Source organism: Caretta caretta, chromosome 2 (genome assembly GCF_965140235.1).
Source record: "Caretta caretta isolate rCarCar2 chromosome 2, rCarCar1.hap1, whole genome shotgun sequence".
Lineage (NCBI taxonomy): Eukaryota > Metazoa > Chordata > Testudines > Cheloniidae > Caretta > Caretta caretta.
The window spans coordinates 236,773,485-236,786,177 of NC_134207.1; the positions used below are offsets into that span (position 1 = coordinate 236,773,485).

General features: G+C 40.6%; 2 protein-coding genes across 3 annotated transcripts in view; one reads left to right on the plus strand and one right to left on the minus strand.

Moving 5' to 3' along the window:
• The window catches only part of APBB1IP (amyloid beta precursor protein binding family B member 1 interacting protein), a 115,896-nt gene extending 109,696 nt beyond the window's left edge, over nucleotides 1–6,200 (plus strand). Inside the window, exons 13-14 of the mRNA XM_048837838.2 lie at nucleotides 1,444–1,535; nucleotides 3,938–6,200. Coding sequence (XP_048693795.1) covers nucleotides 1,444–1,535; nucleotides 3,938–4,480 — 635 coding nt within the window. The 3' untranslated portion in view covers nucleotides 4,481–6,200. The remainder of the gene's footprint in view (nucleotides 1–1,443; nucleotides 1,536–3,937) is intronic.
• LOC125631337 (protein nucleotidyltransferase YdiU) overlaps nucleotides 6,125–12,693 on the minus strand; it is a 56,471-nt gene continuing 49,902 nt past the window's right edge. For both annotated transcript variants that reach the window (XM_075125930.1, XM_075125928.1), the window contains one exon: nucleotides 6,125–8,045. In XM_075125930.1, coding sequence (XP_074982031.1) covers nucleotides 8,040–8,045 — 6 coding nt within the window. In that variant the 3' untranslated portion in view covers nucleotides 6,125–8,039. The remainder of the gene's footprint in view (nucleotides 8,046–12,693) is intronic.

Sequence of the window (12,693 nt, forward strand, 5' to 3'; positions counted from 1 at the left end):
ATTATCTCCCGTCAATGTAAACAAACTTGTTTGTCTTAGCAATTGGCAGAATAAGAAGTAGGGCTGAGTGGACTTGTAGGCACTAAAGTTTTACACTGTTTTGTTTTTGAGTGCAGTTATGTGACCAAAAAAAATCTGCATTTGTAAATTACACTTTCACGATAAAGAGATTGCACTTCAGTACTTGTATGAGGTGAACTGAAAAATACAATTTCTTTTATCATTTTTACAGTGCAAATATTTGCAATAAAAAAAAATATAAAATGAGGACTGTGCACTTTGCATTCTGTGTTGTAATTAGAAAAGGAGTACTTGTGGCACCTTAGAGACTAACAAGTTTATCTGAGCATAAGCTTTCGTGAGCTACAGCTCACTTCATCAGATGCATGTATTTTCCACTGCATGCATCCAGTGAAGTGAGCTGTGGCTCACGAAAGCTTATGCTCAAATAAATTGGTTAGTCTCTAAGGTGCCACAAGTCCTCCTTTTCTTTTTGCAGATACAGACTAACATGGCTGCTACTCTGAAACCTGTGTTGTAATTGAAATCAATATTGAAAATGTAGAAAAACATAAAAAAATATTTAATAAATGTCAATTGGTATTGTATGGGTATAAATGTGATTAATTTTTTTATTTGCGATTAATTTTTTTTTAGTTAATTGAGTGAGTTAACTGTGATTAATTGACAGCTAATGACAACTAATGAAAAGGGATGACCCCATCCATAATATCCTAAGACCTCAAATCTGACAGCCTTATCCATAGAGAATGATTATACTTTTGTCTCTAAATGTAAGCAGGCTCCATTTTAAAAAAATCCAGGAAAAAATGTATTGTTGTACAGTTAAATTCTCAAACGAAACACTAGTAAAAGCGTTAGCAAAATTTTACACTGTAATTAAGAATTCAACCAATGAAAGGTCAGAAAATACCATCCTTAACTCTACCCACATGCCACATGCCCTGGCTTAACCTGAAGCCCAAAGACCTTCTTCCCTAGTTCTATGCCATCCTAACTCGGCCCCTTTCCACCAGTGAAATCCAGAGACTCTCATGCTTCCATCACCTTTTGAGACACTGATAATTCCACTCTGATAATCTTTGCAATACTGTTTCCTTTAGGATTGCCAGTTGCACTTAAAGGTAAAATTTGTATGGTCATTGATTTGATGAAATGGTTTCACTTGTTTGTTTTTCACAGCAAGTCAGTCAGAACTGAATAAAAAAGTGGAAAACAAGCAAAAGGCAACGTTTTAACTCTGCATGGTCCTTTTTGATGAAGTAAAATCCATGAGAGTTCAATTACTGTCTTGAGAATTCTAGCTCTTAGTACCCTGCTGGAAAACGAACAGATTTTTTTGTTAATTCTTATTCTTCATTGCTTGAGTTCTGGTTAATTCTGCACATTCAATACACCTGTGTTTTCCTTCCTCTTTTTGAGACATAACAGGCACTGTTCAAGCAAATGGACAGATTCTCCAGAGCATACCTCCTGCCAGCTTGGAGGCCCAGAAACACACTGAGATGACAAAGGTACAAACCAGAGGTTTCTGTTGGGGCACTATAGCTAAATTTCACCTTACCCATTCTCTGTCCCTTCAAAGCACTAGAGCATTAAGGGGTAGTGTGTTGGTTTTGCCATTTGGGGAGGTGGATGGCTGACTCCTCCTGTTTCAGTTAACTCTTTCAGAGCCAGGATGGGGTACACAGCCCATTACAAATACTAAACTCTTAAGACAGCACTTTAAATCAGCTGATCTCAAGGTGCTTTATGAAGGAGGTCAGTATCACTATCCCTGTTTTAAAAAAACAGTCTTTAACTGACCACAGGGGTTGTTAGGCACTCCTACTAAAAGCACTGAATGTGCTGCGCTCACAGTTTCTACCAGCCTGGGACCGGAGGCCCAAACTCAAGTTTTGAACTTCACGCCATGGTAGCTCATTGCTCTACAACAGAGCACAGAGCTGACTACAATCTATCTTCCAATTAATATATTTCATTTGTGTTTATTTCTGCCCACCATCTCTGTACAGCTGGGACTAAGAACGTGTACTGGGCTTGTGTGTTCATCCTAGGAAACGATCCCACAGATTTACAAGAATAGATATAAAAGCACTTTCTGCTTAGGTAGAGCACTTGTGAATGTTAACAGCTAGTAGCTGTCACCTAAAAAATGGAGAGAGTATGTTCAGATTTTGCCCAGGGGGCTTTACTGATCCTTAGCATGTGGCCTAGTAATCACCTTTTGAATGAAAGTTCACCTAATATTCTGCCAAAGCAAACACAGGCCTAATGAACTGCTAACCTTTATTTTACTTTTCTTAACATGGCTGATGGATGCTTTGCCTTTTTCCTTAAAAAAAAGTGATCAAAGCTGTTGTATGACTGTTACATTTGTGGCTGAGTGTGACTAGAGCTTAATGGGTAGTGGGGTTTTTTTGCCACATTTTTGTTATGAGAGCAAGTGGAGGAAAGGTATATGTTACTGGCACAAATGCAGAAGAATGTACAGGGGCAGACTGTCCCTAGCCCTAGTTTTGATGCAGGAGGGGCAAAATTAGTCTTCCCCCTTTTGCACCCCATATAGACCATGGACTGCTACCAACTGTGTGCTTCCAAGGGCACATACTGCCCTTCACATCAGCTTGCAAAGCTAGCCAACCACACCAAGGGCAGCACAATGCAGCGTTCCAAGCATCCACCCGTTGAGGGCTGTCGTGGCTAAATGTCACTATCCATTGGCGACATGTAGCTTCCTTGTTGTTTTAACATTAGCCAAAAATATAGTAGCAATGACTCAAGGAGGTAATATAAAATATTATGTAAAGGAAGAAAGCAAAAAAAAAAAAATCCACACTTGCTTTTTATGCCATAAAAATCATGGCAAATTTGAATGAATGAGTCTGCCATGAGCTTTAACACAACTAATTTAATTAATTTGTAGCTACTAGGATTGACTTTGTGCTTAATTTTCACTCAAACTTCAGCTGGACTTTTCTTTTAGTGTAATGACCTTCTGCCACAGAGAATTGAATTGCAAGCTTCTCCTAGCATTACAGAACATCTGTAGCACACTGAAAGTTGTATTATATGGGAAAGCCCACCCTGCAGACAAATATAAAATTTTGCTGGACCACAGATGACTTCCATTGTGAAAATTTAGTCTCTTGTTCACTTTAACTTCTGGGGATAAACACACACTATTGAGATTTAAAAAAAAATCTTATGTTTTCAGGGAAGGGCAGCTGGTTGGAACACCATGGAAGCTCCTTTACAGGCTTCACTAGTTGAAACCACTGTGACATTGTATCACCATTCTTTGTGCTAGGCAGTGCTCAAAGGGGCTCTATTAATGTTCTAAACAGGTATTTTGCAGTGAGAATGCAGCTTTCAAAGCTTCATGGGCCGCTGTGGGAAAGAAAACCAAAATACCCTCTGTGCTGAGCGTTTGGCCCAAAGGACTCCAACCCACTCTATAGTTTCCACACCACATTTCTCTCCTATCAGCACGACACACCCAAGGCTCCTCCTGCATCACTATGAAATAAATCATCCTTGTTTTGTTAACCTCTGTCAATCTCCACTGGAATACTAGCACCTGAAGGGAGATAATGCACTTCAGGTACCAAGCACATCTGTGCACAAGCATCAAAGTGCATAATGAGGACCCCACAGATGAAGCCATAGTATAAGGCTTCATTTGAAGGTCAGCCACTACCTGCCCACTATGATTTCTAGGATGGGGAGTCCTGGTTAGATCATTTGAGTTCTGTGTTCTGTTGCAACAAGGAGTTGATTCTGTGAAAGTGAGAAATAGTGAAATCAGCTTATGCCTTTCCATACCAATTCAAATGATGTCACTTTGCAACATTAGTTCATAAATGGGCTTATTATAATACCAATCGCCACAACTCTGTTGTTTTATTTATTAAAGGATAAGAAACCAAATGATGTCAATGCCTGCTGTTCAGTGCAGCCAACCAGCCAGCCGCAGACATACCAGAATAAACGGGCCTCAATAAAGCCACCACCGCCTCAAAGGCGATCTTCAGCTGTGAGCTCTACGCCTCTTCTACCTGTCCAACCCAAACGCGGAAGTGGAGTTTTCACATCAGATCCACTCACTTTTCCAGCACCACCACCACCTGAAATGACAGAGGATTTGCCACCACCGCCACCTGAATTCTGTGAAGATCCTCCAGATTTTGTGCCCCCTCCACCACCCACCTGTAGCAGCAGCAGTGAAGACCTGCTACCACCCCCTCCACCTCCACCTCCACCGGCCTCTGTCTCCAGTAAGCCACTACCTGTGACAAAGAAAGCTGTGCCACTTCCTCCAAAAAGACAAGTGAACACTGAATGGACAGAAGAACCAAAGTCAACGGGGCTGCCTCCAGCTGGAGGTGGAAGTGGACAGCCAGATCTCATGTCTGATCTGATGAAAGCCCTACAGAAGAAAAGGGGCAACACCTCTTGAAATCTATGGGACAGACTGACTTTAAACCACAACTCTCATTGTGGGGGTTTCCTGGAAGGGTTGTGCTGGAACAGGAGCCCTTGGAGGAATTCTGCCTGACCCTGAATTCCTCCTGGGAGGTCCACAGAAGTGCATGCTGGTGGTGATAGCTCTACCACAACTTGAGATGGGGTACTGTGCACTCCCTCTTCACTGAGCCCGCACCCCTAGCTGAGGTGAGAGGTTGGGCCCAAACCCCTGTCCCTCACTCCACTATGAATGGCTAGGGTTGGTGGCAGCAGTACTAGCCTAGATTAGTGCCCTCACTTGGTGAGTGAAGGTACAGCCTCTGTGGTGGGATTAGAGCTGGTTGAAAAGGGCCAATTTTTCATGGGAAATTTTTTCATTTTTTTTCTATATGGACCATTTTTTGTTTTCAATTTCTGGGTTTTAATCAATATAGAAAATTTCAACAAAATAATTGTTTTCACCTAAAGTTTTCAGTTTGGTCAAAAACATTTTTCAATTTTATAATTTGGACAAAAGTTTTTTTAATTAAAAATTTTCAACCATCTCTGTCTAGGATGCAGTGTGGATAAGGCTTTTGGCAGCCGCTCATTCGCACCCTTGCACACCCATGCCTTGCCATCAACAGTCTGCCACTTTGACATTTACTGAAATGGTTTAAATTCAAATGTCCCCATATAAAACTAAAATTACTGTGGTCAGCTATGACAGCGGTTGTTTATAAACTTCATTTATCTGTTTAATTTTTAGACTAAATCCTTTTAAGGTAACTATTTGTCATTTTTCCCTTTGGTTAACAATTTTTGTCTTAAACTATATCTAAAAATATTCCTCTCATAAAGACTTTCAAATTATCTTGTACTTGTATATGAATTTGTCTCCTTCTACACACGTGTCCTCATTTGTGCTTCTCGTAATTCTCTCTTGGTCACTTAAGGTGCATTCATTATTAGTCCCCAAATAAAAATCTCTTTTATTTTATGTCTGTACAAACAGTGTCAAAGTTAACGAACATGGATCTTTACTGGCATCTGGTATCTCATTCAACTTAAAATATTTTAAGACATCATCTTTGGTATCTCGTGGGCTCTTCCTGTTTTCTTCTTCCCCCTCCTATGAAAGACTCTATAATTAATATGCTTTTGCATTTTCAGTATTTGAAAAACAGGAAAATAAATTGGAGTCAATTCATTCTTAGTATAGAATCAATAACTGGAATTACACTAGGAAAGGGTTCCGTGCATCAAAGATCTGAACTAATGAGGGCTACAAGGACATCAATATATAACAACTGATCTCCTCCTGCCCATATAGAAAGGGGTATTCGGCTACCTCCACCTCACTGTGCCAGACTCCCTGCGATCACACGGAGTGCTCTCCAGGTTTCGTGCTTGGGTGATTGGCCAAGGAGAAGTCCACCAACCCCACAAGGAGTCTGCAGGATATTCTGCTGTATTAACTTTACAGCAGAAACACCTTCTGAAGGGGGATTCCCCAGCCTGTGTCTGCCTCTGAAGTACCTGACAGTAGAGTGTCATTTTATGGAGAGTAATTAGGGAGGGATGGATGGAGAATTAGCTATGTGTACTCTTTTGGCATAAAAACCTCTCTCAAAACACACCACGCCTGTCTGATATCTGATTTTTATACCAAATGTTTTTTATTCTTTTAAAAACTATTCAACTGTTATCAAAATAAAGCATAATACAGCATATCACTGAAGTTGTTAATATTTCATAGTAAGTTGGTGCTTCTCTGAACACATGAAGACGACAGACTATTACACAGCTTTTCTGGTGTCCACTGTTCTCAGAGCAATGCTCAGACTACTGCCCCATATCCTCAACTCCTCACTCAATGTATTATAGCACAAGGAATTTTTAAATGCAACACACTTTACATTTGTAATTGTGATTGCAAAAATTCAACAACTTATGTTCTAAAAGTGAACGGTGAACTTTCTTCAAAATACAACGGCAAACTTAAAGGAAAACTCCAGGGATTAGTTATAATGCCTTGGGCGTTTAGCCATTTGTTTACTATGTTTATATCTTTACTGAATTTAAGATCTCTATTTCATGACCAGAGTTGCTGTTTTAATGATGTACTAATGAGGTACCATATTGATGATGTAAAGTAAGAATGAAAGCATCTGATCTTCCAAGAATAAGCACTAGACATCAGAATATTGTAAATGAAAACATTTTTAAAAGATTTTTTTTTTAAATTTCTAACCCTTCTTTATATAACTAATCTGCATTTCTAATACATCTGTCACCATTTTATCTAGGTGCCATATACATTATTAAGGATACTTTGGTCTGAAAAGAAAATTAACATTCCTCCCTATTATAATCCACCAACTCAAATGGTATCAGGTCTTGGCCGTAGTCTTCCAAGAGTAATGTTGCTGGGATGTTTTGCTACTCCATCAGTGAAAGAAAGCCTGCTTAGAAAAATCAATCTTCCATTGTGCCTTAGAAGCAGAAAGTGATAAGGGAGGATTCCACAGGGTATCCCGTTAAAAACACCCAACTTGTGCCTCCATGTCACCCTGACAACTATCAATCACAGTATTTTTACCTCACCACTCACCCCTAAATCACATCTATGATGGTGGAAAGTGGAGGAAGAGAGAACTTCTGAAATAACAGGCAGGGGCCAAGCTAAGAGCTTTAAAGAGTACAGCACCTTGCACAATGTTGGTGCTTAAACTGCAATAATTTATGGCCATGAAACACATCTGGAATCAGATCGGGAGCTCAGGGTGTAGAGCACTGTGTAATGCTCTCTCCTTGGTATACCTTACCTACAAAGCACCCCTGATGCGGAGTATCAAGACACTTGTAGATTTCATGTGGCTTTCAGGTACTCCAGCACTGCAGTGATGCAAGATATATAGCTCATGTGGCAGAGACATAACCCAGAAATTAATGTATTAGTCATCACAAACAGCCTCATATCTTGTCATAGCTAGGTAAAAATTGAAGAAAGTATTTTTGATCACTGCTGCTATGTGGGTATTCATAAGAAGCAAGGAGAGTAACAGGGCCTGAAGACAGTGCAACAGTTTAACAAAAGAAATTCTGATTATAGAATGAGATTGTAACTCTTGCCAATACCTCAAAATGCTTCCTCTTCCTACCAGCATGACCTCTGCCTTACTAGGGTTGAGCTTCAGCCAGGAACAGTTCATGCAGATTCCAGTTTCTCTCAAACATTGGGACAGGTTGAAAACAGCAGTGTCTGTGTTTGGTGAGAGATAAAGAGTGCAGTATCCCCAACAGACGGAAGGCATTGCAACTCATAGCTTCTCACAATCTTGCTGAGTGCTCTAATGTAAAGTGGTTGCCATTAAAAAGTCAACATTAGCCAATAGCCATCACAAAGTTGTACCTAAGATTGCCAGTCTGGAGTATATGTGGAATGAAAGAGGTGATAAGGTTGGGTCTGCTGGAACCAATGAGTGAACTACGGAAGAGACGTAGCTGCCCATGACACCCTCTGGGATTGATCCAAGAAGAAGAAGAGAAGCCAGCTTTGAGGGTTCTGTTCATTCCTGCAAGATAGGCCAGCGGCACCTCATGATTAACAATCAAAAACTGATACTAAATGTAAGTATTAGAATAGATGCTTGGCTTCTGTCGGGATCAACTGTTGTTTTATCAGTGAAAGTCAGGGTTTGCTGGAGCAACTGGCCACCATCTTGATAGAAAAACTGATTATTTTGCTCCTGCTTTCACCATCAAATTGTGAAGGTGAACAGTCCATGTATGAGTATTACCAAAAGATATATTTATGACATACATCATGTTTGGTGATCACTCCTGTGTACTTATGCATAGGGCCTGAGCCAAAGCCCATTGACATCAATGGGTTTTGGATCAGGCCCATAGGGAAACAATTCCTTAGGTATTACATGAGAGTTTTCCTTTAACCATAAACCATGTACGATGTAGAATTCATCTTTGCTCTTACTAACAAGAGTTTGTACAGTGCTTTGAAGATGAAAGCAGTGCACTGTATGTTTACTATAATACCACGTGGTAGAGATGTTTTGAGGACAGCATTGTCTGGCCTACACATAAGAGACAGTGATTAGATATTTTGGCCCAAACCAAACCAGAATTTTCCCTTTCAACTAATTCAAAGAGCAAGGCTCAAAGCTACATAGTTGTCCTATTTATCCTCGACACAAAAAAGTTTATCCTTAACCATTCTGGTTGGGCTGGCAGAACTGGGTTTTTCAAATTCCACTGCACTATGGCTTTTGTTGCCATAATTATTTGGAGCATATGTCCTTGTCAATGATTCAACAAGAGAAGGTTCCCTTTGAGGACCCACTGCTGAAGCGTCCTCAAAGAGAACACCCTCAGTAGCCTCCTCCCATTTATATTGAAGGAGCTCCAGCTTGAACACCTCTACTAATCCCAACAGTGCAATAATGCAATTATAAATATACCTAAGCAACTTTATACTCCCTTGAAATGAAGCTCCCCTTAGTGAGCAGTTTGTCACGTTCTGTGCTAGCTGCTGCTTCTGAATGGAGCTCAGGTGTCATACCATGCAGAGTACATTACAGAATGTAGTGACGAATGCGTGAATAATTGTAGCAAGATTTGTATCCAAAACATACACAGTAGTCTTACAAAACACATGGAAAAAAGGGCTCTTATAGACAATGCTTTCTGTACCTCCAGCAGCACACTGGCATAAGACTTACAGTTGGAAATCCACATCGCAAATGGCAGCAGCGCTCCATCAGACAGAGATGCCAACAAAATTCTCATCAATTCTTCCAGGGTGCTATTTTGTCAGCCTGGAGGCCTGTGAGTTTCATTCCACCCGCCCCCAACCAACATTTTCTGCCTTTTTCCATATCAACCTTTGAGTGGAATGATCTTCCCACCCTAGTTTCCAAAGCCACCAATCTCCTGTCATTCAAATCCCCCCTAAAAATTACTTCCCTGATGCACACAAATCAGTTCATACTACTATTAAAGAAAAGAAAATTAAAACTACCTAGATTTCTGATTTTGCAATGAGTCCTCTCTTCTGCATGTTTCTATTTTAGACTAAGCTCATTAAGGCAGGAACTGTCTTCATTTTTGGTGTTTTGTACAGTGCTTAGAACACTGTGGGCAACTTTCTGGTTCACCAGAGATCTCGCTTTCTATTCCATGTCCTCTTGCTGATGTTCTTTTTCTTGCATTCAAACAAACAGAAATATTATAGCTACTGTTTGCAAATGCTCAGATCACACCCAAGACTTAAAGGACTTTAAGAGGTGAATATAGCTAAACCACTCAATAATAGTGATCCTAATGTAATTACATTTAATATCGATGTAGGGAGGGAAATACCAAAGAAACCCACCACAGCAGCAATGAATTTTAAAAAGGGGAACTACACAAAAATGAGGAAGCTAGTTAAATGGAAATTAAAAGGAACAGTGACAAGAGTGAAATACCTGCAAGTTGCATGGAAATTATATAAAAACACCATAATAGAGACTAAAATTAGATGTATACTCCAAATAAAAAACAGTAAGCAGAATTAAAAAATGCTACCATGGCTAAACAACAGAGTAAAAGAGGCAGTCAGAGGCAAAAAGGCATCCTTTAAAAATCAGAAGTGAAATCCTAACGAGGAAAATAGAAAGGAGCATAAACTCAGGCAAGTGAAGCATAAAGGTATAATGAGGCAGGCCAGAAAAGATTTTGAAGAGCAATTAGCAAAAGACACAAAAACTAACAGCAAAAAACTTTTTAAGTACAGCAGGAGCAGGAAGCCTGCCAAAAAATCAGTAGGGCCACTAGACGATCAAGATACTAAAGGAGCACTCAAGGAAAAGAAGGCTGTTTCAGAGAAGCTAAATGAATTCTTTGCATCAGTCTTCACTACAGAGGATGTGAGGGCAATTCCCACACATGACCCATTCTTTTTAGGTGACAAATCTGAGGAACTGTCCCAGATTGAGGTGTCAGTAGAGGTGGTTTTGGAACAAATTGATAAATTAAATAGTAATAAGTCACCAGGACCAGATGGTATTCACCCAAAGGTTCTGAAGGAACCCAAATATGAAATTGCAGAACTACTAACTGTGGTAAGCAACCTATTGCTTAAATCAGCTTCAGTACCAGATGACTGGAGGAAAACTAAAGTAACATTGACTTTTAAAAAAGGCTCCAGAAGTGATCCTGGCAATTACAGGCCAGTAAGCCTAATGTAAGTACCAAGCAAATTGGCTGAAACTACAGTAAAGAAAAGAATTATCAGACACATTGATGAACATGATATTTTGGGGAAAAAACAATTTGGCTTTTGTAAAGGGAAACCATTCTTCACCAATCTATTACAATTCTTTGAGGGTGTCAAGAAACGTATGGACAAGAGTGATCTGGTTGATATGGTGTACTTGGAGCTTCAGAAAGAAAGGTCCTACACCAAAGGCTCTTCAGCAATGTAAGCAGTTATGGGATAAGAGGTAAAGTCGTCTCATGGATCAGTAACTGGTTAAAAGATGGGAAACAAATGATCAATTTTCAAAATGGAGAGAGGTAAATACCAGGATCCCCCAAGAATCTGTACTGGGATCTGTGCTGTCCAACATATTCATAAATGATCTGGAAAAGGTAATAAACAGTTGATACAAGAGGTTTTGCTTTTAGCTGTTCTGATCCTGTATAAAAGCCTGCAGCACTCAGGACAGAGACGTGCAGAAAAACAGCTAGAAAGGGGTTTAAAACATTGTAAAAAAATCACCTCTCCAAATTAGCATAACAATGATGGTGGTAGTATCATAATGCTTTAGCTTGCATAAAACAGTAGTTTTAGGATTAAGGCTTTAGATAAGTAGTGATTAATGATAGTTTAGAACTAAAAATAAAAAATAGCAGCTGCAATGATTCTCTATTAGAAAGCATCAAAATGAAGGACACACACTGAATTGACCAATAGCGGATAAGAGACAGGGATGAAGTAAAGTTCAGCAGGTATGACTCAACTCACTCTCCAAAATACCTAAAGGGTGGAGCTAGGAGGAGGATTTATACTAATAGCTAGGAGGAGGCTCAGTTAGTTTCAGTGACAGATGAAGCTGATTGGCTGAGATGATCTCATTAGGCAGGGATTTCTGTATTTGAAAAAGCAACCAATTAGAGAAGGCCAGAGACTGAGACAGAGTTGTAAGATTAAGGCTTTAAATAAGCAGAAATTAATGGTCGTTTAAATTTAGGGCAGCTTTCACCTCAGCAGCAGCAATTGCTTTCCGTTGGCAGCAGACAATGTCAAACATCCGCAGACAGCGTTTCACTTTTGACAGATCAGAAGGACCCTATTGATGACTCAGAGGGATCTAAGAATAGTAGAAGTGTAGTTTTCTGTTCACTATCAAGGAATATATGGGTTTTGCTTGTAAACAAAGCCAGATGCCTGTGGTCTGAGTGAGATCTTCCCCTATCCATCCGGTAGTCACTTGGCCAGTGCTTATTGGATGTTAAATGTTAGAAGTTAAATGCTAGTGTTAAGTGAACAATTACATTGTTATGTCTTTTATTTGCTGCACTGCTTTAATTCTTCTAATTGTAGATCTATTGCATTTTGCTCTGTTCTATATATCCTTTCTTGCTTTTCTAAAACACACTGTAACCACTTATTTCTTTAAATAGATAATACTTTTGTTTTTGAAGAACAACTGCTTGTGTGTTTGTTCTTGAGCAGAAGACTGTATCCGTGTCCAGGACCCGCTCTAGGATTTTTGCTGCCCCAAGCAAAAAAATTTTTGGCCCCCGCTTTTTTTTCGTGCCCTACCCCCGGCTCTGCCCCTTCCCAACCCTGGGCATGCCGCATTTTTCCCACCCACCCACTTCCTGTGCTTCCTGTGCCTCCCCTCCCCCACCCTAGCTCACCTCTGCTCCCCTGAACACGCCGCCACTCTGCTTCTCCCCCCTCCCTCTCAGGCAAGGGAAAGGCAGTGCGTTCAGGGGAGCAGGTGGAGTGGAGGTGAGCGGGGGGGGAAGTGCAGGAAGTAACGGGGCGGGTAGAGGAACCGCTCCCCGCCCCAGCTCACCTTGCCTCCCCCGAGCGCACCGCCGCTCCGCTTCTCCCTCCCAGGCTTGCCGCGCATGAAGGGAGGGGGGAGAAGCGGAGAGGCCGTGGCGCGCTCAGGGTGGCAAGCGGAGGCGGAGCGGAGGCATGTTCCTAGG